Genomic DNA, 27729 nt, shown 5'->3' with positions numbered 1-27729 from the left:
TCATTCAGATAAACAGTCTTCTATCAATGTTAATATGTTACCACCTCCATAATTTTTTTTTGCTTTTCTGCAATAAGCTTATCATAGGTTTCCTTCTACATTATCCACAACACATTTTACTTACTCAAAGAATTCCAATACGTTGGTTAAACTTGAGTTCCATTTCACAAAGCCATGTCGACTCTGCCAGATTACCTTAATCTTTTCCAAGTGCCTGCTATAGCATCTGTAATAATAGCTTGCAACATTGCCCATTACAGATGTTACGCTAATTGATGTATGGCTTCCTGATGTTTTCTCTTTTTTGAATTAAAAAAAAAAGAGTTATATTTGCTATTTTTGAATCTAATTAAAATCTGTCCAAAATCTAGGGAACTTTGGGAAACTTAAAATCAATACATTTTCTGTCTCACTAGTCATTTTAAAACCCCAAGTATGAAGTCCATCAGGACCCAGGAGAACCCATAGCTCCAAACATTTCCTCAGCATCACTTCTCTAATGATTCTAGTTTTTCTTTGAGTTCCTCTCTCCCTTTCATTTCCTGATTTCCAGCTATTTCTGGGATATTACTTGAGTCGTCTATAGTTAAGATATAAAATACCTGCTTGTCTGCTATCACCATATTTTCCATTATTAATACCCCAAACTTATTTTCATTCACAAGCGGTGAGAACAAACAGCAGTCAAGCAGCAGGGTTGGGCTGAGTGAAGGTCAGCCACGAAAAAAGACAAATACTGATATAGCTCTGTGCTCCAGGGACTGATGCGCATGAATTTTAATTGTTAAATCTACCAGATTCAGTGTCACACTGGTCTGTTTGTTTCCGGTCATGGGGAATCTAACACTTCCTTCCTTACAGGCTGGAGCTGCAGCAAGTCCAACTTAATCAATTATCAAGGATGCACACAATTGTTATAGTTAAGTGTCTAACACTTGGCAGGACTGTTGTGTGGTCACCAGTTGCACTGCTTAGACAGAATTGTTCAAGCAAAAGCAATAAACAGATTCCTGGAGAAGTCTGAGAAAATTGAGTAGAGCCAGCATAAGTCTGTAGATGGCAACTGCACATGATTAATCTATTGGAGTTTTTTGACGAAGTCACCAAGATAGGTGTTGAAGAAATGCAATGGACGCTGTCCACATGAATTTTTAAAAATATTCGATGAGATACCACAATACTTCTGCTTAATAAAATAGGAGCGCCAGTATAGATATTTACTAATCAACTTGTCCAAAGTTATTACACACCTCTGGAGCAGGTGGGACTTGAAACAACACCTGGCCATCGTGGCACAAGAGCCCCTTACAGGAGGGGTACTGTAAGTTTTTATTAAAAACCAGACCATAGACTGAAAATAAATGGACAATAAATGGTTGATTTTCATAGTGGAGGATGGCAGACAGCAAGTGTTGCCAGAGAGGAATCCATGCAATCATTGTTTTGAGTGAATGTGTTTTGGATAGTGGAATTCAGAGTAGACACGTAAAGTTAGCATTTCAAGTCAAGACCTTTTATCAGGTTTGGATAAAGGTCAACAATCTCAAAAATTAAATTTTTTTTTCCCCCAAGATGTTGCCCTGACTTGCTATGCATCTCCAGCATATCCTGCTTATTATTTCAGATGTCCAATAAATGGATTTTATACTGTTTTCTCATTGGCAATACAAAGTGATGATACATGTTCATTCAATGGCACACAGCACCAGATGGAATTTAACAGAGACCTTATGGCACACTTCATATAGACAGAGGGACCATGGGTTCAAGAGCACAGAGCCTCTGAAGTAGCAGGGGACATCAAGTGTGTGGTCAGCAATGCTTATGGGATGGTGTGTTTCATAGTTAGGAGGCAATGGAGTACAAAAGTAGGGAGGTGAAGCTGAAACTGCACAAAGCTCTAGTTAGGCCACAGTTATGAAGACACAAAAGTCCTTGAGAAGGTACAAAGATGATACACCAGAATAGTTTCAGGAATGGGTATTTTCAGCTATAAAAAAAAAGTTAGGCTGAAGCAGCTATGGTTGTTCTCCTTACAGTAAAGGAAATTCATGGAAGATTTAATAGGAGATATAAACATTACAGGAGCATGGTGGCTCAGTGGTTAGCACTGCTGCCTCACAGTACCAGGTACCCAGGTTCGATTCTAGCCTCTGGCGACTGCCCTTGTGGAGTTTGCACATTCTCCCCATGTTTGCGTGGCTTTCCTCCGGGTGCTTCGGTTTCCTCCACATTCAAAAGACGTGCAGGTTAGGTGAATTGGCCAAGCTAAACTGCCCATAGTGCTCAGGATGTGTAGGTTAGATGCATAGTCAGGGATAAATATAGGCTGGGGGAATGGATCTGGATGGATTGCTCTTCGGAGGGTCAGTGTGGACTTGTTGGGGAGAAGGGCTTGTTTCTATATTGTTGGGATTCTATGTTTAGACAAAAAGAGAAAACCATTTCCCATTAGTTGGCAATAAAAGGACTTGGAGCCACAGATTACAGGCACTACATTTAGGGAAGGCAACTATAAACAAACAGTCTTAAATGAACAAGTCCACTGATAACTGCAAAATCACCCATAGCTCCAAAAGATATTGAAGCACCATTGTCCAAAAGTAGCAAGACTTGGAAAACACTTGCTAAGTAGCAAGTAACATTTGTATCTCACAAATGCTAGGTAATGAGGATCATTACAAACATCTCCCCATTACATTCAAATTTTTTAAAAATTCATGGTCACTTGAGCAATAAAAACTTGCAGGGCTATGATAATACAGCAGTAAAAGCAGAATTACTGTATTATTCCAGAAGGCTACCATGGACTTCTGTTCTGTCATGTTTCTATGGCTGGTCACCATTGTCACACATTAACAATTAGGAGTGGGCAATAAATGTTGGTCTTGTCAGTGAACACTCCCATCCCAAAAACACAAAAATTTCAAGACAGTACAAAAACTGCAGAAAAAAAAGACTTACTCTTATGTTTTGTGATCTTGTTTGGACGAGGCCACCACTTCGAATCACATACACTGGAGTGTTGTTAACTTCATTATCTGCTTTATGTCGTAACCAATCTTCATAACCCTAAGCACAAACAAAAATTTCACTAATTATGTAATTAAGAATTCAGACTTGCTGAAATGTCAAATTGAGACCATTTTAGAAGAGAGAAAAGTAGGGACATATGGCAAAGATCCAACTGATGTTGCATCTGTATAGTTTACCTTTAGCTATTTACTAACAGTTTTGAAATTACTTGGCAATTTTGAAATTAATTACTTCAGAAAATTATAAAGATGCATGCTGGTTTAAGTGTTTGCAGTATTCAATTTTCACAATTAATGGAGAAAGTTCTCTTGATTCCACGTCCAAGTGCCATTGATAGATAAAGAGCAAACCACTCTGAGGTTCCTAACTACTACAGCAGTCAACTCTACTTACAATTAGCTTTATTCCTCTCTTTAGATCATGAGGAAAGGGAGGGAAGTATTCAGACATCCATGTAACTTTGTAGCTCCATGTATAACCATAGTCCACATTTCTCACCAGCACTTCTGATTCCAGCTCCTGGAGAAATGTGGAGAATACCTGGGATCCAACTGTTCCCTCATAGGTGAGGATAAACAGAGATAGTCAAACTCACCCCCTTTTTGCAGCAATAGATGCCATGTGTTATATTTAAATGTTCCAAGGCTGCATACGTACCATTATTCATTATACCATGGCTGACATTTTTGTTTAGGGCAAATATCCCCCAATGCACCCACCCTCCAATTAGTGATCACCTTTCCCTCACCCAGCCCAAACATGATCAGCCTCACCTCAGCACCCAATGGTGATCACCAGTCCCTTCACACAGCCTTGACATCAAACATTGGCCCCTGTGCGCTTCGGACAGTGATTACCCCACCCGTGATGATTCTTTTCCCTGACAGCGATATCCTCCCAAGAGATCATCTGATCACACCCTCCTCTACATATTTTGCCTCCCTCTCCCACAAAAATACAATCTAGCATGACCAATCCAAATCCCCAGCAAAACCACCTCTTCTGATGCCAGACAGAAGTGAGGGCTCTGGAAGGAGAGTAAGGAGAATGGATGCATAACTGGATAAGTCCCATCTGTGATCCAGTGTTATGGGACTGCCAAGCTGTGTTTCTGCACATGCATGGTAGCAATTGCATTGGAAACGTCAGCCACAGATATTTACAGAAGTGGCAAGTGCTTGGTTAAGTACTTAATAATCTGAGTCCATGGATCATTTTCAACTTCAGATTCTGATTTCAAGTTATGAAAATATAACACAAAGTTAGGACTTAAAGCAAAATGGAAAGGAATGTAACACGTTGAAGGAAGAGACAACAGAAATTGCAGGGGCACTGACCATAATCTTTCAGTCTTCAGTAGCAACACTGAATAATTGAAAAGAGCGTGGTCATTGAATGCGTTTCAGGCTTGAGAAAGTCTAGTAATGGAGTTTCCGGAGGTCAACATTGGGATCTTTGCTTTTCCTGATAAAGATCTCGGTCATTGATATGTATGTGTGGGGAACAATTTCAAAGTTTGTGGATAATGCAAAACTTAGAAGCATTGAAGACTGTGAGCATGAATGTAGAACTCCAAATAATGTAAACAAGTTGATGGAATGAGCAGATAGGTGGCAAATCTCAATGTAAGGCAGTGAGAGATGATGGAATTTGATAGAGGGTACAAAACTTAAATAGTTTTTGAGCAGAGAGACCTGGAAATACCTGTGCATAGATAATTGAAGGTAGCAGGTCAGGTGGAGAGTGCAGTTAATAAAGCAGTGTCTAGGCTACATTAAGCAACTCACTGGAGAGGCTCCACAAATGCCCCCATCCTCAACGATGGAAGCACCCAGCATGAGTGCAAAAGATAAAGCTGAAGCATTCACAGTAATCTCCAGTCCAAAGTGCCATCCAGTGGTCCCCAAAATCACAGATGTTCGGCTTCAGTCAATTCGATTCACTCCACGTGATATCAATAAACGGTCAGAGGCACTGGATGCTTCAAAGGTCCTGACAACGTTCCAACAACAGGATTGAGGAGTTGTGCTCCAGAACTTGCTGTACCCCTAGCCAAACTATTTCAACACTGGACATTTACCTGGCAATGTGGCAAATTGCCCGGGATTATTTTGTACAAAAAAAAAAGCTGGACAAATCCAACCCGGTCAATTACCACCCCATCAGTCTGTTCTTGATCATCATTAAAGGATTGGAAGGTATCAGTGATATCAAGGCACATCCATCTGCTTAGCAACAATTTGCTCAGTGACACTAGATTGGTTTCTGCCAGGGCCAATCAACTCCTGACCTCATACATGCTTGGTTCAAACATGGGCAAAAGATCGAATTCCAGGGGTTAGGTGAGAGTGACAGCCCTTGACATCAAAGTTTCATTTGACCAAGTGGAACATAAAGGACCCCTAGCAAACTGGAATTAAGAGCAAACTCTCTGCAGGTTGGAGTCATATCTGGCGCAAAGGAAGAGTCATGGTTGTTGGAAGTCAATCATGTCAGCTTTAGGATCTCTCTGTAAGAGTTCCTCAGGGTTGTATCCTAGGTCCAACCATCTTCGGCTGCTTCATTAATGACCTTTCCTGCACCATAAAGTCAGAAGTGGACAGTTCACCAATAATTGCACAATACTCAGCACCATTTGCAAACTGATTCAGTATCAAGACAGCCATGTTCAAATGTAACAAGATCTAGACAATGTCCAGCAGGGCTTGGGCTGACAGGGAGCAAGAAACAAGTTACCATTGATCAGAAACTCACTGGGCTCACTATATAAAGAGACTTCAAGGGCAAGTCAGAAGCTAAGAATATTTAGGAGAGTAGTCATGTCCTGATTGCCCAAAGCCTATACATCATTTACAAGGCACAAGCCAGTCTGTGATCGAATATTCCCCAATAGCCTGGATGAATATAGCTCCAACAAGACAAAAACAACTTGATACAATCCAGGACAAAAGAGCCGGTTTGATTGGCTCCACATTCACAAGAATCCACTCCCTTCAACATAAATGCTCAGTACACACTGCTGTTACTATTTACAAGATACACTGCAGGAACTCAAAGCTCCTTAGACAGCATCTTCCAAACCCTTGACTACTTCTATCTTGAAAAACAAGGGCAGCAGATATATGGGAATACCACCACTTGTAAGTCCCCCTCCAAGCCACTCATCATCTTGACTTAGAAATACATCACCTTCCTTCACCGGCCTGGGTCAAAATCCTGGAATGCCCATAAGGACATTGTGGATCTATCTACAACATTGAATTGCAGTGGTTCAAATAAACAGCTCAACACCTCCTCCAGGACAATTCAGGACAGATAATAAATGCTGGCCAGCCAATGATGTCCATATCCCACGAGTAAATCCAAATAAATAAAGCAAAGTGTACACTAGCATGGAGGTTATGCTGAACCTAAATGAAACACTTATTGGACCTCAGCTGGTGGATTGTGCACAATTCTTTGCACCACACTAGCGGAGAAATGTAGACACATTGGAAAGTGTAGCAGAAACTTATAAGAATGTTTCCAAGAATATAAACTTCAGTTATGAGAATAGTTTGAAGGTAAAACTTAGGAGATTTGCCAGAGACTTTTGAACCGAGGGCTAAGGATAGATAGTAGCAAACTGTTACTCCTCAAAAAAAGGTTCAAATCTGTGCACTCCCTTTCTTAAAGTGATATGTATACATAGCAAATATGAGGAGAGAAAAATACTTTTTCACACAAGAAATGACTGAAGTCTGGATTGCGTTGTGTAGAGATTGGTAGAGGCAAGTTCAATTGAAGCATTCAAGAGTTCATTTGATAATTATTTGAACAGAAAAAACATGCAAAGGTATGGGATGGAGCAAGGCAGAAGAATGGAATTAAGTCATATTGCTCACTGGACAGCTAGTGCAAACAATGTTAAATGTCCTCTTTCTGCACTCCAACAATTCTGTGATTCAGAAACAACTGTTCAAGAAGCAAAGATATCTTTGCTCAATAATAGTACCCTTAAAAGAGTGAAATAATTTGAGTTTCTTTTCCAACCTTGATTGGTATTCCAGAGTTGTCACAGTTAGACTTCCCTCCAAAGTGACAGACTTATGACAAGGATAAATGGACTAAAATTAAACCCAGTTTCTCAAATATCTTAATAACAATTTCTCTGCAGTGCGAGTAACATATCTATCTACCTTTTTAGTCAGTTTCACTTACCAAAATAAAAGTTTAAAATTAAAAAATGCACTGATTTTGTGACTAATATGATTTAAGTTAGCTTTCTTTCTTACCTGTTTGATGGCAGTTACTGTAATTACAAAAAACAATGGCAGTCCACTGGTGTATGGGCTGGTAGGAGTATCTATCATCAGCTGTAACAGATGAAAATAACTAATATGAAGACAACATAAATTATTGATGTGAATGCATCAAAGTGCATGTTTCCAAACTTTCAAAGATTTCGCACCAAGAAGAACTGACTTGCAATAATCTGAGATCACGCTGTTGGCAATAAAATTCTGACAATACAGCATATACTGGACTATAATTGGATCAAATGCATATTACTCCTCTGGAAGTAATGTGGTGAATGGTTGATCTTAAACCTGTTATTTGACATTGTTACTCCAACACAGCTTTCCTTTCCTCTCCCTTCTAAAATCACAGAACAGCTCTTTCATTTCCCAATAGCAACTGCCGCGACATTTCTACCTTAATTTTTTTAATATATTACAATTAACAGCAAAATCAAGGGATCACACTAAGGGTACAGGGTAGGCTGCTTAGTAATGATAAGGAAAATTTCTTCAGTGGGACAGTAGCAGGGCTGTGGAATTCTCTGTTACAGAAAGTGGTTCAGGACAAATGATTAGGATATATTTGTTAAGACTAAACGGACCAAAGGGTATCTAGTGAAAATGAGCACAGGATACGGAGTTGGATGATCAGCTATGATCATATTGATTGCAGAGCAGGCTTGAAGGGCTTAGTGGCCCCTATTTTCCTAACCCCAACAGTAATTGCAGCTATGCAGAAATCACCTTAAAGTGGATGTATGGATAAACTTGAAAATCTGAGAGATGACTTTTCCTTCCTGAAGGAATGGCCAGGTTAGGTAGCATCTTAAAATTTAAAATCTTGGAACAGAAACCAGTCTAAGATCTTCTGAAGTGAACATTGCACATCAGATAAAATATCCAATAAATTACTTTTTTTTTTAAAAACAAAGCAGAGCTTGGCAATCTGTTTCAAAAACATGCATTCTCGTTTCAGACCATAAATTTACTATACGTGGAAATTACCTTTCATATTCTGTGTTAAGCTTGAAACCTCAAATATTTTTCTTCTAAAAACCTCAAACTATGAAATTTCAATGCTTTTGTTTTAAAATTACTAAATACAATAGTATATAGAAATAACCATCATGGCAATTTCCACAACTGCCAAAATCATCAGAAGATGGAGGCTTATAGCAAATATGCAAGGTCAAGATAACATATTTGCTGTTTGTATTCTTGGAGGCAGAAGCTCACTCTCCAAAAAAAGACAGTTTAAAAATTTTGGCCTAAGCACGTATGACAAAGAAATAGTTTGTAAAGTAAACTGAATATATTCAGCGCCATCATTAGGTTTCAAATTTATAGGCTAAATGTCCTCTTTATTATACTATTGTCAGCACTCAAATGTTTGCTAACACTTTATTGGACTTAATTTATCTACAAAGGGAAATGCATTTTCTAGGTGGATAACTGATCAATCACAAACCACATGATCACAGTCATCAAGAGTAGCACATAAATTGACCACTGGGTCCCAAGCCTGAATCCAAGGTAATAACTGAATGTTTGGAGAGGGGATGACATTTAATAGCTATGGGTGAAATCAATTCAGAATCAAGTATTTGTTACCTAATAAAAGGCTTCAACTGGTCGAAAGTTGTTATCACTGTGAACAAGCCACATAGTTACACTTACTTGCACTAGAAAAATTACGAGAAAGTAAAAGTTAGCTATTCTTCGGAATTGTTCAAATAAATTCTTTGGGATAAAATTCCATACTGTGTACTGTAAGAGAAAAAGAATGTCATTTATACTTATTACTTAGAAACGAAAATTGCACTAATAAATGGTTTCAAATGCAAAAAATAATTTATTTTGTCAAATTAGAGGCCAACAGAGTCTTTGCTTATTGGGAACAATAATCAATTTTAATGTGACTCAAAACAAATACAAATCTAACTGCTTTACTAAGTGAGAGATCCCATCTGGGAAGCATCAGAAATAGGAGGTGTAGTAAGTCAATGAGATCATGGCTGTTGTTCTAAACTCCACTTTTCTACACTATTCCCATAACTGTTGTATACCTTCAGTGTTTATCAAATGTCTGTTGTGAAGAACTGAATATTCACAACTCTTCAATGCAGGGAATTATAAAGATTTACAAGACTTGAGTGAAGAAGTTTCTCTTCATAATTCTAGATGATTGATCCAATGTTGAGATTGTAACCCCTCATTATGATTAAATAAACCATCTTTCATTCTACTAAACTTCAGAGAATGCAGCTTACTCAATCTCTCTTCACATAACTATTCCTTCATTCCAAGAATCAGTCTGGTGAATATTTGCTGAACTCCTCTTAAGGCTTGTATGCCCATTCTTAGGTATAGAAACCAAAACTGCACACAGTATTCCACATGTAGCCTTATAAAAAGTTGGAAGATTCATACACTCCAATCCATTTTGAAAAAAATGTAAACATAATTTGCCTTATTAGTTGTTTCCTTTATTTCGCAAACCATGTGCAAGGACACCCACTCCTTGTGAACGCAAATACTTAAGTGATTTCGACCATTCAAAAGCATTTTAAAAAATTTTTCCTAACATGGGTGGTTATGGTAGGGGATTTTAACTTTCAACACTATGGCAGTCCCAGTCTGTGTGAAGGGTTTAGATGGAGAGGAATTTGTTAAGTGCGTAGAAGAAAATTTTATGATTCAGTATGCGGATATACCTAGTAGAGAAGGTGCAAAACTTGACCTACTCTTGGGAAATAAGGCAGGGAAGGTGACTGAGGTGTCAGTGGGGGAGCACTTAGGGACCAGCGACCATAATTCTATTAGATTTTAAAATAGCGATGGAAAAAGATAGGCCAGATCTAAAAGTTGAAGTTCTAAATTGGAGAAAGGCCAATTTTGACGGTATTAGGCAAGAACTTTCAAAAGCTGATTGGGGGCGGATGTTCGCAGGTAACGGGACGGCTGGAAAATGGGAAGCCTTCAGAAATAAGATAATGAGAATCCAGAGAAAGTATATTCCTGTCAGGGTGAAAGGAAAGGCGGGTAGGTATAGGGAATACTGGAAGACTAAAGAAGTTGAGGGTTTGGTTAAGAAAAAGGAAGGTATAGACAGGCTAAATCGAGTGAATCCTTAGAGTATAAAGGCAGTTGGATTATACTTAAGTGGGAAATCAGGAGGACAAAAAGGATAGCTTTGGCAAATAGAATTAAGAAGAATCCAAAGGGATTTTACAAATACATTAAGGTCAAAAGGGTAACTAGGGAGAGAATAGGGCCCCTCAAGGATCAGCAAGGCGGCCTTGGTGTGGAGCCACAGAAAATGGAGGCGATACTAAATGAGTATTTTGCATCAGTATTTACTGTGGAAAAGAACATGGAAGATATAGATAATGTGGGGAAATAGATGGTGACACCTTGCAAAATATCAATATTACAGAGAAGGTGCTGAATGTCTTGAAACATATAACAGTGGATAAATCCCCAGGACCTGATCAGGTGTACCCTAGAACTCTGTGGGAAGCTGGAGAAGTGATTGCTGGGCCTCTTGTTGAGATATTTGTATCATCGATAGCCATAGGTGAAGTGCTGGAAGATGAGATTGGCTAACATGGTGCCACTGTTTAAGAAGGGTGGTAAGGACAAGCCAGAGAACTATAGACAAGTGAGCCTGATGTCGGTGGTGAGCAAGTTGTTAGACGGAAACCTGATGGACGGGATGCAATATTGTGTGCAATTCTGGTCTCCTTCCTATCGGAAAGATGTTGTGAAACTTGAAAGGGTTCAGAAAAGATTTATAAGGATGTTGCAAGGGTTGGAGGATTTAAGTTACAGGGAGAGGCTGAACAAGCTGGGGCTGTTTTCCCTGGAATGTCAGAGGCTGAGGGGTGACCTTGTAGAGGTTTACAAAATTATGAGGGACTTGGATAGGGTAAGTAGACAAAGTCTTTCCCCTGGGGTCAGGGAGTCCAGAACTAGAGGGCATAGGTTTAGGGTGAGAGGGAAATGATATAAAAGAGACTTAAGGGGCAACTATTTCACGCAGAGGGTGGTACCTGTATGGATGAGCTGACAGGGAAGTGGTGGAGGCTGTTACAATTCCAACATTTAAAAGGCATTTGGATGGGTATATGAATAGGAAGGGTTTGGAGGGATATGGACTGGGTGCTGGCAGGTGGGACTAGATTGGGTTGGGATATCGGGTCAGCATGAAAAGGTTGGACTAAAAGGTCTGGTTTTATCCTGTACATCTCTATGACTCTAAAAGGAAACACTATACTTCACCATTGTTTTCCATCTACCAAAGTCCTTGCTCACTCTCAAACCGGTGTTTAACTCCAAGTGTTTGTATCTCCCTCATTGCTAACTTTTCAACAGAACGTCAAAAACTTGATGTTACACTCTCATCCCTCATTGAAATAATAAACAACATTATAAATAAAGCCAAACATTGATCTTTGTTGTATCCCACTAGCCTGTCATTGAAAGATTCTTGTTTATTCTTCTTCACATCATTAACTAATTCTCAATCCACACTAACATTTACCTCCAAGCCTCAATTTGAATTTAAGGTATTAACCTCTTGGGTGACACCCATCAAACGTTTTGTGAAAACCCAAATACAATATACCCAATGTCTCCATATAAATTCTAGTAGTTGCACCCTCAAAATATTTAAAGAAATTTATTTTTTTAAATCCATGTTGACTCTGGTTAAGTAGATTCGACATTTCCAAGTCAATCCTTCATAATAGATTTTAGTACTATGCGTAACTTGCGAAATGTAACTAATGCGGTACCAGAGGGCTCAGTCTCAGGCCCCAACTACTTATAATCAATATTAATGACTTGGATGACGAGGTAAAAAGTACAATAGCCAAATTTGCAAATGACACTAAAATAGGTGGGAAAGCAAGTGGCAATAAAGAAATAAGAAATTTGCAGGTTAGGTGAATGAACCAAAAAACTTTGGAGATGAAGTTTAATGCTAATAAGTGAGAATTTATCCATTTTGATTGGGGAATAGAAAGGCAACTTATCTAAGTGGAGAGAAACCTCAGAAAGCTTCAGTACAGAGGGATGTAGATGCCCTCGTGCATGAATCACAAAACTAAGCAGCAGGTAATAAGGAAGGCAAGTGGATGTTTGGTCTTTATTGCAATTTTGAAATCTGCATCCTTTTTATCTTAGTCCTCCATGGCCTCGCAATCACTGCTCACATATCTGCTCCCACCTATAATGTTTCTCTAACATTTTATGCTGGTTTATTGCATATCCCTGATTATTTTTTATTGCTCATTAGTGATTGCGTGCCTTTGATTGCCTAGGGCTGGATTCTCTTTCTAAACGTTTCTTTGTCCAAGATGCTCTTTAAACTTTGACCATACATTTTGAACCTCAGACTTTACTAATCTGGTAATTAAGCTTGGAAATTGTCTTAGGATGTTTTACTACACTTAAACAATTAAAAATTTACAGCATTCTTTTATTACATTTTACATTAAAAAGAGCAGATGTGAACCAAGATGATCATATTAGTTAAATTTCTCATTGTGATAGTGATCCTTGTAATCAGTGCTAATAAGTATTAGAAAAAGTAGGCATTGTAGACCCTTCGTACCTTTGATGATATCATCCTATTATCTGGAAACTTCTGATGAACAAAATTCTCATACTGGGGGAAATGATTGGAAACATAAATTGTTCTTGTGGGACTTTGGTGTGGTGGGTCAAATCCCTGCAAAAGAAAAAAAATTGTTATAAGGTATATTTCATAATAAAAAAGAACTATTCAAAATACCACAATCAAAATTTAAATACCACTAAATTTCTAGTTTTAGTAATTAAACAGTACTCAAATCTTTCTGAACTTTGTCAATGTGATCACAACTTAAAACTAGAGGAAAGTCATTCCTGATAAAGGGTGGGAATCTGAGCAATACACATATTTGATAACAGTTGAAAGAACTGAAAGCATACTTTTGTTAAAAGCTGAAGTAAAAGAACAGATTCATCCAGGTATTTGCAAGGTATAGAATGAAAGAATAGGTAAAGTGGCTCTATTGGAAAGGGTGCATTTAAATGGGAAAATCCAGAACCAGGAAAGAGTTGGTCACATTTGAGCTCAAGTGCGAGACTGAGAAGGTCCAAGGGCAGACGAAAGCCAAAGTTGGCCATTCTGTAGAAAAAAAATGCTAAGGATATTTGGGCTTCATTGGTTGGCTACCATGTATTGCCCATCCCCCCAATTGACCTGGAGAAGGTGGTGGTGAGCTGCTTTCTCAAACTGCTGCAATTTTCTTTCATGTAGGTACATCCACATTCCTAGTAGTTCAAGGATTTTGACCTAGTAACATCGAAGGAATGGTGATATACTTCCCAGTGACAGGCTTGGCAAGAAACTTGCAGATGATGCTTTTCCCATGTATCTGCCACCCTTTCTAGATGACAATAATCATGTTTTTGGAAGGTGCTGTCCAAGAGGCTTTGGAGAGTTTCTGCACATTCAATTTCTATATGTTGCACATGGTTGCTTCCATTTATTAGTGGTGGAGGGAGTGAAATTTACATTCTCTGCACCATTCAAGAGGGCTGTGTCCTAGATATTATCCAGCTTCAGTAATCCAGATAAGTGAAGAACATTCCATTGCACTCTTGACTTTTGCATTGCAGATTGTGGACAAACTTTTAGGAAGGTGCTTTTTTTCTGGGGGGTAGTGGGAGGAGAGGCAATTGAGAATAGTAACCCCCACAATGTTGACCTGTTGCTAATGGGACTATTGCAACGGTAATGGCTTCAAGTGTCATGGGGTAATGGTTAAATTCTCTCTGGATGTTTTAGAGACCTGGCTGTATTTCTGGCCATGGATTGGTCCACTATCTTATGAGCCATTCATACAATTGGCAGCAGACATTCCCACTTCTGATCTTATGAACGAATGGAAGGTCATTCTCAAAGCAGCTGAACATGGCTGAGCTTAGGACACTACCGTGAAGAACTTTTGCAGTAATGCCTTGTAGCAGAGGCAGCTGGCTTCAAACAATCGCAACCAACTTCCGTTGTTCATTGGACAAACCAACTCAAGTCAGAGATGTACAGCATAGAAACAGACCCTTCGGTCCAACCAGTCCATGCCAACCAGATATCCTAACCCAATCTAGTCCCACCTGCCAGCACCCACCCTATATCCCTCCAAACCCTTCCTATTCATATACCCATCCAAATGCCTCTTAAAATGCTGCAATTGTACAGCCTCCACCACTTCCTCTGGCAGCTCATTCCATACATGTACCACCCTCTGCATGAAAAGGTTGCACCTTAGGTCTCTTTTATATCTTTCCCCTCTCACCCAAATCCAATGCCCTCTAGTTCTGGACTCCCTGACCCCAGGGAAAAGACTTTGTCTAGTTACCCTATCCATGCCCATTATAATTTTGTAAACCTCTATAAGGTCACCCCCCAGGCTCCAACGCTCCAGGGAAAACAGCCTAATAAGTGAGACAATATAAGCCAGCAAGCAGTAGTCCCGATCAGTTGGAATTATGGAAGGGTGACCATCAATAAATGTGCCAGTAAGGATGGAATTGCATCATCAATTAACAGAGCAAGATCGGCCATCCCCGTCCAGAGATCAAACTTGACTCTGGACCTTCTGGTTCAGAGGTAGGACTACTAATGCACTGCAAAATGGTGCCTTTTACAAAGCATCCATAACAAAGCAAGTCATTAGAGTTAACAGAATAATTAACTGGTCACCATTTATTTTAGGGAAAGAAGAGACCATAACAGGAGGTCTAACTTATATGCCCTTCCGACTCCATTTAGATTTAGCCCTTCCCCATAACTCTCCCTTAACTTTGGTGGCCTGAGTTCCCCTACCAGGCGTTGCATGTAATTTGATTAATTGGAAACAGGCAGAATTGGGTACTGTAGCTTCTAGACTTAAGAGTCAAGATTAGAGTGGTGCTGGAAAAGCACAGATCAGGCAGCATCTGAGAAGCAGATACATCGACATTTCGGGCAAAAGCCCTTCATCAGGAATGATGATTCCTAATGAAGGGCTTTTGCCGAAAACGCTGATTTTCCTGCTCCGCAAATGCTGCCTGACTTGCTATGCTTTTCGAGCACCACTAATTGGAAACAGGGTTGATTATTGGTGGCTCGAGAAAGAATCAACTGGATACAGAAGATATATTCCAATCAACATGTTCAGAGATGCTATGGCACACCTCTGGAGTAGTTGAACTTGAACTCTGATCTCCTAGGACAGAGGTAGAGACACTTCTGTAACATACTATAAGTAATCTAATCTAATAAATGTTATAATTATTGCAAAGGTATAAAGAGGGAACAAGTGGGACTGGCGTGTAGCAGGAACTCCAAGACTGAGCAGTTGTGGTTTATGCTTCATTAATTAGATTGGATCCAAATTAACAGGAGTAAGACTACACAAAACAAGTAGTGAAAAGGCATAATAAAAAAAACAACTCAGCAGCATCTGTGGCATTAAACAGGTAACGTTTCAGTTTATGGTCTTTCACCAGAACCAAAGGAACCAACCAAGTTTAAAGTGTCTCTTGAATGAAGAAAAGAAACAAAGTTGAAACGGGTAACATTCTAATTCATTGTAAGTTCAACACAAGTTAGCTTTAATGTTTATGTTTCAAATGAAAATTTGAAAATACAGTATACATTTAAATTTACAACAAACGACAGTATTATAAAAAATCATGAATGGTAAACAATGATGACACACGAAGAGCAGCATGCAGGATGATACTTTTAGAACTTAGGGGAAAACCAAGTTTACTGGATTTTGCAGATACAAAGGACAATGGGAAATGTGACTAAGATGTTCCAGAATTTGGCAAGTTTTAGACCCAATTATGCAAGGGACTGCTAAAAAAGAAAAAAAGTGCCAGATCATTCTCTTGGTTGTAGTAGTTGGACAAATATTATAGTAAATAAAACACTGGAGTATTTAGAATAAAAGTTGAATGAATTTTTAAAAAGTTACATGAATTTGGTCAGGCTATAAATTATGCAATTTAATTAGTGAAACTTTATACTAATTTTTGTTTTTGATTAAAGTTAGTAAAAGTTAGCATAAAATTAGTATATGTTGAATTGAAAGCTTATTAATTCAAAGCAAATATTTACAACAGACAAATATACTTAATCATGATTACATCTAGGCCGAAGCTACCAAGTCATCTGGCCTCCCTTTAGGAAAGTTGTTGTTAAAGTTGAAAAGTGCAGAAAAGATTACAAAGGATGTTGCCAGAGTTGAAAGGTCTGAGCTATACGGAGAGGCTGAATAGACTGGGGCTATTTTCCCTGGAGCATCGGAGGCTAAGGGGTTTATAAAATCATGAGGGGCATTGATAAGGTGAATAGCCAAGGTCGTCTTCCCCAGTATAGAGGAGTCCAAAACTAGAGGGCATAGGCCACTAGGTGGGAGGGGAAAAGATATAAAAGAAACTTAAGAGGCAACTTTTTCACGCAGTTGCCTTGGTGGATGAATGGAATGAGCCTCTAAAGGAAGTGATGGAGTCTGCTACAATTATAACAATTAAAAGGCATCTGAATGTTTCCGTGAACAGAAAGGGTTTTGAGGGATATGGCCAAATGCTGGCAAATGGGATTAGATTAATATCAGATATCTGACTGGCATGGACAACTTAGACCAAAGGGTCTGTTTCCATGATGAATAACTTTTAGACTATGTGAATGATGCAATTCTCAGGAAACTTCTTGTATTTTAATTTGTCGTGATGGGGAACTAAATATGAATATTTGGTGGTGGGGTACATGTTTTGCCCAGATATTACTCCATATTATTTCATAAATTAAAAATACTTATGAATTGAAAAGAGAAAAGTACAATTCTCATTCCTGCTAATATCTTTATAACTTAACTGCTGCCACTATGCACCATGAACAGGTTCCAAAGGATCCCTGAAAACTGACAACCAAATGAGTTCTCCATATTTTATCTTTATTGATCTGCATCTTCATTAAGTGAATGATCAAAAACGTGACAAATGGAGTATAATGTGGGAAAATGTAAAAGTTGCTCACTAAGCTAGGAAGAAAAGTAAAGCAAATTATTTCAAAAGAGAATTCAGAGGTACACAGGGATCTTTGTGTTCTAGTGCATGAGTCACAAAAGGTTTCCTGCACTGGCTCACGTTACCATGAAGGGCTCTCCCTTCTCAACCTCTCCCCTTACCTAAAGTTAAACCATCACCGACTGATGCTCTATAATACGACATTGGTGAAACACTGACTTGAACACAAGTGGAGCAACAGAAAATAAGACATGGACCTCTGCAGTGAGACCACCAGTTGAGTGACATCACGAATCAAGAATAAAGCTTATTAGTGGGTATGACTGGTAAATATTTCAAGACTTAAAGTATTCAGTTTGTGCTTAGGTCTCCAGTGTTTTTTCTCCCCCCTTTTCATTTTCTTGCTTAAGTATAACATTGATACTTTTTAAATTTAATGAAATGAAATATCAGTGTGAAAAACACTGATTCTAGAGTCACTAAATTATATAAGCGAAAACAAATACAATAGTGGTAGCAGGATGGTTGATGTTCTACTGCTGCACACCAATGTGGTCCAGAGTGAATGCATTTGTAGTGAGTATTTGAGGAACTTTGATTCGAAACTACAAACATTGTGACAACTGGAAAGGTGAAGGTTATCTGGATAATTTGCTTCCAAGGGCAGGCACATGCATCAAACGAGGTAATTAGAAATTGATTTGTAATCAGGAACAGGAGGGTGTGACTGCAGTTGAGGCAGGTACAAGAATGCAGGAGCCTGCAATTGCCTAAATGTTAAGAGCTTCTGGTAAGCTATGCAGTCAAGAATGGAAACAGCAAGTACTGAACTGAACTGAATAGCTCCTTGACTCAGACAGCCATTCAAGTCAAGGGATGGAATAGGACTATAAATATGGTAGAATTAGGTTCTCTGTAGTCATGAGCAGCAGTCCCAAAGGTTAAGCTGCATGTCAGGATTAAGCAGATCCCCTCAGGGTCCTGTTGTCATCATCCATGTTGATATCAATGACATTGATAGGATTAGAACAGATGTTCTACTGAAAGACTTTATAGTAAGGAGCTAAATTAAAAAGCAGGACCTTCACGCAATAATATTGGAATTATTACTGATTCACGAGTAAACTGCCATACAGTAAATAAAATCTAGGGCTTAAACATGTGGCTCAGAGATTGGTATAAGGTGAAATGGGTTTCAGTTCGTGAAGCACTGGCACCCGTATTGGGGCAGAAGTGAGCGGCTCTAATGGGATGGACTTCATTTGAACTGTGCTGGGATCAGCGTACTGGCAAATCAAAAAACTAGGGCTTTAAACAAACTTTTTTTTGGCAGGTGTGGTGGAGAGAAGAGTTCAGAGGAAATATAGACTTACAAAGCAAGGTGGATGTAGTAGTAATACAGGACAGCTATTTAGATAATGATACCCAGAGTGGGGCAGGAATGGACAGACTTCAAACATAGAAAATCAGAAGTAATTAGCGTCAAATGGGGAAAAAAACTACTAAAAATCAAAATTAATGGCTCTTGACTGTGCAATAACTGGGTTCTAAACAGAATAAATGCATTATGATACAAATATAGGTAAATGACTATGATGTTACAGTAATTAAAGATACATGACTACACAGTTCAAAGCTGGGTATTAAGTATTCAGGGAAATGATAGGCAGGAAGGAAAAGGTGGCGGGTGAGAGATATTATGTGAAGAGATCTTGTGTTTTAGGTTACCTTTATTAATTCACACTCACATTCGCTATATTTTACTGCATTTTCATATCCTTTCAGCCCTTGCTACAAGCAGTATTTACCTCTGAATAAGTGTAGCATACATAACAATACCATCCCGATCAAGTCTCCCTGAAATATTTTAACATTAAATCAGCCCTTACCAACCATATCCTGGACCGGAATAGATTCCCCAATTAGTAATGATTTGGAGACGCCGGTGTTGGACTGGACCGTACAAAATTAAAAACCACAACACCAGGTTATAGGCCAACAGGTTTATTTGGAAGCACTAGCTTTCTGAGTGCTGCTCCTTCATCAGGTGATTGTGAAGATGATGATTATAAGACACAGAATGTATAGAGAAAGTTTACAGTGTGATGTAACTGAAATTATACATCGAAAATTATACATAGTCATTCTAAAAGATGAGAGACTTAATAAACAATCTCAGTTACATCACACGTAAACTTTCTCTATAAATTCCATGCCTTACAATCTTATTCTCCACAATCACCTGAAGGTGCAGTGCTCAGAAAGTGAGTGCTTCCAAATAATCCTGTTGGACTATAACCAGGTATTGAGATTTTTTAACCCAATCAGTAACTACCTTTTAAATACCTTTTAACAGCACCATTATCCCTTTAAAGGAACTAACTGACAAAACAGTGCTTACATTCATTCATGCAATTTCATGGATGAAACTCATACTGGCAAATAGCAAATAAATCTCACAACCCAGCTGCAGTATTCAGTTTAATATCCTTTATTCTTTTATTAAATACAGGTACTACGTTTAACTTATTTAGTCATGATTTGGAGATACCGGTGTTGGATTGGGGTGCAAAAAGTTAAAAATCACAACACCAGGTTATAGTCCAACAGGTTTAATTGGAAGCAGAGCTGAAAATGTGTTGCTGGAAAAGCGCAGCAGGTCAGGCAGCATCCAAGGAACAGGAGAATCGACTTTTCGGGCATAAGCCCTTCTTCAGGAAGGAGGAAAGTGTGTCCAGCAGGCTAAGATAAAAGATAGGGAGGAGGGACTTGGGGGAGGGGCGTTGGAAATGTGATAGGTGGAAGGAGGACAAGGTGACAATGATAGGCCGGAGGTCAGGAAGAAGATTGCAGGTTAGGAAGGCGGTGCTGAGTTCGAGGGATTTGACTGAGACAAGGTGGGGGGGGGGGGGGGGGGGAGAAAATGAGGAAACTGGAGAAATCTGAGTTCATCCCTTGTGGTTGGAGGGTCCCTAGGCAGAAGATGAGGCGCTCTTCCTCCAACTGTCGTGTTGCTGTGGTCTGGCGATGGAGGAGTCCAAGGGCCTGCATGTCCTTGGAGGAGTGGGAGGGGGAGTTGAAGTGTTGAACTACAGGGTGATTGGGTTGGTTGGTCCGGGTGTCCACCTAATGAAGGACCGACGTTCCGAAAGCTAGTGTGCTTCCAATTAAACCTGTTGGACTATAACCTGTTGTGTGATTTTTAACTTATTTAGAGCATATAGGCCTAGTATTTTTACTAACAATGACTAAAAGACAAAAAAGGACTAACATCTAATTATGCAAGCAGATAGACACTCTTAATCCCATTAGAAGTAGCAGCCAGCATTCAGCACGTTTAACCCATCTCCTGTCTCCCAGGACAGAAGCTCTTCAAACCTTTGTGTACTATTGATTTTTAAAAAAGTAACAGTTGTAATGAAATATTAATATATAGAAGTAGTGTATAAAGGGGCATTGTAAGAACTGTATTTCAGGATTCTATTGCTGCCTCAAACTTGTGCTGCGATTGCTGAATAAAAGAGGCTAATTTTGCCACTCACCAATTCCAGTCGTTATTTCAACATGATCCCACATGGGTCAGCATTATTAATATAGGATGGAATAAGTACTATAGCAAGTAGTTTAGTTTTGAAAAATTGGTCAGCATGGATGAGCTAGGGGTCTGTTTCTGTGCTTAATGACTCTTGAGTTACATTTTACTTAAGAAAAATTTCTTTAAGTCCACTTTTGGAATATCGCATGCAATTCAGGTCTCCTTCCTATCGGAAAGATGTTGTGAAACATGAAAGGGTTCAGAAAAGATTTACAAGGATGTTGCCAGGGTTGGAGGATTTGAGCTATAGGGAGAGGCTGAATAGGCTGGGGCTATTTTCCCTGAAGCGGAGGTTGAGGGGTGACCTTATAGAGGTTTATAAAAATCATGAGGGGCATGGATAGGATAAATAGACAAAGTCTTTTCCCTGGGCTGGGGGAAGTCCAGAACTAAGGGGCAACTTTTTCAAGCAAAGGGTGGTACGTATATGGAATGAGCTGCCAGAGGAAATGGTGGAAACTAGTAAAGTTGCAACATTTAAAAGTCATCTGGATGGGTATATGAATAGGAAGGGTTTAGAGGGATATGGGCCGGGTGCTGGCAGGTGGGACTAGATTAGGTTGGGATATCTGGTCAGCATGGGCAAGTTGGACCGAAGGGTCTGTTTCCGTGCTGTATATCTCTATGACTCTAAGTTATCAGAAGATGCAGTATCCACATGGGTGGAAGAAAGAATTAGTAAGGGGAAGATAGCACTGGTAGGAGTAGTCTACAGCCTAATGGTAGTACAATGCGCTGAAGAAGCCAAACACAAACAAAGTGAAAGTCATCGACAGTCCAAGTCATTGGGTACCTATTCCACTGAGAACCAAAAGTGGAGAGTTGCTCAAAAAGGCCAAGAGACAGTGAACGCTCCTGAAGACAGTGGTACAAGTGCTCTCAACATCATCTGCAACTCTCGAACTGTTACCATCTCAGCACACCAACTCACTGTTGAGGTTGAAAAACCCATTCAATAGCTGAGAAACAATTAGACTTCTGATGCAGATGGAATCCATTCTTAAGTCCTAAAATAAAGATACTCATGATAAATGAACAACTTCATTGCCCTTGCCTGGAAGGGAGACAGCACACTGGGAGATCTCAGATGCCATAACTGAGATGATCCTTAAGAAAGGAGATGGGTCTGACTGTGCAAATTAGAGGGATTTCCATACTACCTGCCGTGGGTACAATCATGGGGCTCTTCCTTGACCACTTCTTCCCAGTGACTGAACAGCTCATCCCAGAGCTTCAATACAGTTGCTACCTATCAAGAGGTACACTGAAAATCAAGAAAGGTGCAGATAACTGCACTAGCATTTGTAAATGGTCTTCTTCAATTTCACAAAGGCCTTTGACTGAGTTACCTGGGAATGACTGCAGAATAACCTCCGCAAATTCAGCTGTCCAAAAAATTTATCACTATTCACCAGCTACTTTAGAACGACATTAAAGATCTTTAATGTTGTCAGAATATACAGATATGTTTAACAAAGCATTTGAGATCTTGGGCTTCATAAACAATAGCATTCAGTTCAAAAGGACAGAGGTTTTACTGAACCATTATAAAGTTCAGGTTAAGCCACAATTAGAGTACTGTACTCAGTTTTGGGCCCCATAAGGATGGAGGGCCCTGAGTGTACATAGAGGAGATTAAAAAGAATGATTCCAGGAAAGAGACAATTTATCTACAAAGTTAGGTTGGAGAAGTTTGGGTTTTTCCTCCTTGCAGCAAATACGATAGAGAGAGGTCTGATAAATGTATAGGTTTAGATAACGAAACAAAAAAAAAGTCTGTTCATTAGTTAATGGGGCAAGGACTATGGGATACAGAAGTTCTTTTTACACAATGTAATGGTCATGAAATTTGCTTCCCATATGTTGGGAGCAGCAAGAAAGTGAACCCTTCCTATTCATACTCATCCAGATACCTTTTAAATGGTGTAACTGTGCCAGCCTCCACCTCTTCCTCTAGCAGCTCATTTTATACATGCAATACCCTCTTCATGAAAAAGTTGCCTCTTAGGTCCTTTTCAAATCTTTCCCCTCTCACCTTAAACCTATACTGGCTAGTTTTGGACTCCCCTACCATGGGAAAAGACCTTGGCTTATCTGCGTCCATCATGATTTTATAAACCTCCAAGGTATCCCTTCAGCCTCCCACACCCCAGGGAAAATGACCCCAGCTTATTCAGCCTGTCCCTATAGCTGAAACTCTCCAAATTCAGCAACATCTTTATAAATCTTCTTGGAACCCTTTTAAGTTTCAGAACATTAAAAATCACACATTACCAAATTATAGTCCAACAGGTTTATTTGGAAGCACAAGGTTTTGGAGCACTGCTCCATCAGATGGTTCAGGGAGACCAGACTTGAACACAGTATTCCAAAAGTGGTCTCAATGTCCATACAGCTGCAACATGTCATCTCAACTCCTATACTGACCAATAAAGGCAAGTGCACTAAACATTTTCACCACACTGTCTACTTGTGACTCCACTTTCAAGGAACTATGCACCCATACTCCAAGGCCTCTTTGCTTGGCAACACTACTCAGGACCCTACCGTTAAGGGAGTCCTGCCCTGATTTGCCTTACCAAATGCAAAACCTGACATTTATCAAAATTAAAATCCATCTGCCATCCTCAGCCCACCTGATCAAGGTACTGTTGTACTCATAACCTCCTGCACTGTACACTACACCACCTATTTTGGGGTCACCTGCATACTTACTAATCATTCCTCATAATTCACATCCAAATCATTTATATAAATGACAAAAAGCAATGGACCCAGCACCGATCCTTTCAGCACACCACTGGTTACAGGCCTCCAATCCAAAAACAACCTTCCACCCACCTTCTGCCTCCGACTGTCAAGCCAATCTTGTATCTTGCCCTAGATTGTGTGATCTAACCAATCTACCATACAGAACGTTGTCTATCTGGACTTGAGCAAGGCATTTGACAACATTTACAATTCTGCCTTCATCAACCTTTTGTCACTTCTTCAAAAATTTTAATCAACTTAATGGGACACTATTTTCCATACAGTCAATGCCTTTCTAAATACATGTAAATCCTGTCCTTCAGGATCCTCTCCAACAACCTATCCAGAGATGTTGAATCTTGTCACGAAACCTTTGAAAGTATATAAATTTAGCTCCTGTATTTTGCATATTTAATCGTATATCGAGGCAAATAGACTACCCAATCTTGATCTAAGTTTAGCCTTGGGCTATTGTTAAACTGATAACATTTCTTGCTCAACACTGATGTCAAACTCCACAAGCACAGAGATAACATCCTGTTATATTTAACTACTACATCATTTGATCTTTTCATTGCTTTCTCAGCTCCCTTCCCTCTCCCCCGGTCCTGATGAAAGGTTCTGGCCTGAAACATCTCTTCCCTGCTCTTATGATGCTGTACCACCTGCTGTACTTTTTCCAGCTCCACACTTTACCGACCCCTCTTTTCATTGCTTGTCATGTGGTTTGTCCGATTCTCTAAAGCCTTGTTCTTGGTTCACAACTTAGCATCATTCACTATAAACGGTCAATCCAAAATTCTCTCCATAATGAAGAAGAGGACCCCCCCATAACATCACTCCTTTCCATCCTCGCTTGTGCAACAGTCTGCTACCTGATGAAAGAACAGCGCTCTGAAAGCTTGGACTTCCAAATAAACCTGTTGGACTATAATCTGGTGTGAGATTTTTTAACGTGTCTGCCCCAGTCCAACATCAACACCTCCACCTCATTAAAACAGATTGACCATTTGTCACTTTAAAAGTGTGAGCTACACAAAGTTGACTGCTCAATTCCTAAGCCACACAAAGGTTCCACTCAGTCATCAGACTCCTGCATGCTGACTTATAATCAGCCTATCTACCAACGCACTGAGTTTAAGAACAGCATCTGTACACTCAAATCCCCTTTTAGTTCAGTAGATTACGCCATCCCTTTACAATCTTCCTGATCACTTCCTTCATGCCACCATGATCGACTGCATCTTCAGCAATTAACACTCTTCAGCACAAATTCCTTCTCTAAATTTTTATGCCGTTTTGACTCATTTTGTAAACGGCTTCTTTAACCAAGCTCGTAATCATGCATCCTAATATGTCCTCCTTTATTGCTGTGCACTTGTGTTGATTTCAAGGATAGTGGAATCAAGGGTTACGGAGATAAGGCAGGAACAGGATACTGATTAAGGATGAGCAGCCATGATCATATTGAATGGTGGTGCAGGCTTGAAGGGCAGAATGGCCTACTCCTGCACCTATTGTCTATTATGATATTGTGGAGCTCCTTGGTAGGCGCAAAAGGAGTTCAATTTTCCTGCAAGTATTACTAAATATTGTGTGTTGTACTAACAATACATTTCTGAAAGACTAAAGTTAACAGTATACTATCACAGAAAATATCAAACTTAGTGGTGCTAGGATTTTAACTTAGGTCATGGAGTCGAGCCCCACTCCAGCCAAATGAACACATAATTAAAGATGTTGCTTTGGTGGTATAGTGAAGCCATATTACATGATCAGTAGTACTGATTTTTGAACTGTTGTTAAATGCAAGATTCTACCAGCCTATCAAAATGGTGTAACTTCACTTTTCTTTGAAGAGCTACCCTGAATAATCCATAGTTCAGATAATTGTATAAATAAGTGATCATTTTCAATTCTGGAAAAATTGTTATACTGAACTCAATGTTAATTATTTCTCTCTACACAGGTGCTGCCAGACCGGAGTTTTGCCAGCATTTTGTTTGTTTCAGGTTTCCAGCATCCACAGTATAATTGTTTTATTCATCATTTAACACATTAAACAAGAATGACATCTGGGTTAAAACAGATAAATTATGAGCACAGCTATGACTGTATTTCTTTAAACTTGGGGAATTTATGGATGATCAGAAATGTTTAAGATGTTTAAAAGTTTAATGAGGACAAAAGAATAAACTGTGCCTTTGGTAAGAATGCAGACAGAAAAGCAAGATCTTAAAATAAACATTTAGGGATGATGTCAGGAAGCACAAAGGATAGTTGTAGTGTATAATTCCCCTTAAAACAAACTGTTGAGTTTGGTCAATTAATAATTTTAAAACTTAGGTGAAAATGGTAATGACATGAAACAAAGTTAGGCAAATAAAAACAAAGTAAATATAAAAACAGTCGTGATCTAATGGAATAGTTGAATCTAATCGCCGGGCCGAATGGCTTATGCTGTTTAGTTCATCATGTGTTTTGTATATTGACATGCCTTTAAAAAAAAATTGGTTGGGAAGTTTATTTTGGACTTCATGAAAAGATGCAAGATCCTCCTACTTGTAAAGTTACAACTGACATTTCGATTAAAGTTTATCCTTGAGTGAATCACTTAAGATTACGTGCACGATCATTACACCTCTGCTGGGCGCGGTTTTGGTATATTTCAGGTCCGAATTGAAATGACAGCAGCTATGTACTGCTAAGTGACAAACCACAAAAAGGATTACAACAGCTTACCAACTGATATTCAAGACACCAAAAAAAAAATTCTGAAATGTAACCAATAGCTCCGAGAAAGGCTCCTTTTCCCCACTAGTTTTTTTTAAAATCTCAGTTTCGGACCAAGGAACTAGTGCTGACAGTTAAGCTGCAAGAGTGGAAGCCTTCATCAAGTCCCTGAAACTTCAGACTTCGGATATGTTTCCTTCCCTAGTTATAAAGCGTTTTTTTTGGTAAAAACAAAATCCATCACCAAGAATTCAAAACCAGAACAGCAAAATCTAACATGAAGCCATTCCAGTCCCAGCCGCCAGCTGACAAGCAGCTTGTTTTACCAACTCTCGGGCCCACGACCCAGCTACACACACACACACACACACACAGCGTCCGCAGATAAACCCTCCACAAGCGGCTCACCAGCTGCTGCCGTATCCAGCGGATCATGGCGCTCCGGTAAGGCTGCCACCTCGACCAAAGTGCAGCTCTCTCTCTTTCTCTCTGGTCCACCCCGCTCGGTCCCCGGGACCCGGCGAGGATTTAACGCCGGGCTCAGTTCCCGGGAGTCAGTCGGTAGTAGCTCGGTCCCGGGCCTCGGTCCCCGGGAGTCAGTCGGTAGTGCCTCGGTCCCCGGGAGTCAGTCGGTAGTAGCCCGGTCCCGGGCCTCGGTCCCCGGGAGTCAGTCGGTAGTAGCTCGGTCCCCGGGTGTCAGTCGGTAGTAGCTCGGTCCCGGGCCGGCATCATCCACATCATTAGCTCACACGGTACCGGAAGTAACATCGCCAAGATGTTATCTCACTTCCGCCTAGGGTTTTCTTTTTGTGGGCGGGGGAGGGGTGATCTTTGTCATGGAAACGGATACCTAACAAACCTTACATTTACATAAGCGCCTTCGAGACCTTTGAAAACAATTTCCCCAAGGTGAGACAAAGGGGTCAGATAACCAAAAGCTAGGTCCAAGAGGTAGGTTTTAAGGAGTATCTTAAAGATGGCATAGAGTTAAGTAAAAGAGAGACAAATTACTGCAAATAGTCATAGAGATGTACAGCATGGAAACAGACCATTCGATCCAACTGATCCATACCTACCAGATATCCTAACCCAATCTAGTCCGACTTGCCACCACTTGGCCCATATCCCTCTAAACCTTTCCTATTCATATACCCATCCGGATCCTTTTTAAATGTTGTAATTGTATCAGCCTCCACCACTTCCTCTAGCACCTCATTCCATCCTCTGTGTGAAAATGTTGCCCTTGAGATCCCTTTTAAATTTTGC

The 27729-nt window shown here is 39.7% G+C and overlaps 1 protein-coding gene across 3 annotated transcripts in view; it reads right to left on the bottom strand.

Moving 5' to 3' along the window:
* Positions 1-27223, bottom strand: part of atp11b (ATPase phospholipid transporting 11B) — a 174629-nt gene extending 147406 nt beyond the window's left edge. For all 3 annotated transcript variants that reach the window (XR_011960884.1, XM_072572445.1, XM_072572446.1), the window contains exons 1-5: positions 26872-27223; positions 12934-13050; positions 8994-9083; positions 7311-7391; positions 2965-3072 (exon numbers count right to left, since the gene is read on the bottom strand). Coding sequence is in view for 2 of the 3 variants with exons in the window: in XM_072572445.1 (XP_072428546.1) it covers positions 2965-3072; positions 7311-7391; positions 8994-9083; positions 12934-13050; positions 26872-26898 (423 nt within the window). In the remaining variant the exon portion in view is untranslated. The remainder of the gene's footprint in view (positions 1-2964; positions 3073-7310; positions 7392-8993; positions 9084-12933; positions 13051-26871) is intronic.
* Between the last annotated feature and the right edge of the window lie 506 nt (positions 27224-27729).

This window comes from Chiloscyllium punctatum, chromosome 6 (assembly GCF_047496795.1).
Source record: "Chiloscyllium punctatum isolate Juve2018m chromosome 6, sChiPun1.3, whole genome shotgun sequence".
Lineage (NCBI taxonomy): Eukaryota > Metazoa > Chordata > Chondrichthyes > Orectolobiformes > Hemiscylliidae > Chiloscyllium > Chiloscyllium punctatum.
This window is presented reverse-complemented; position numbering and strand designations above follow the sequence as displayed.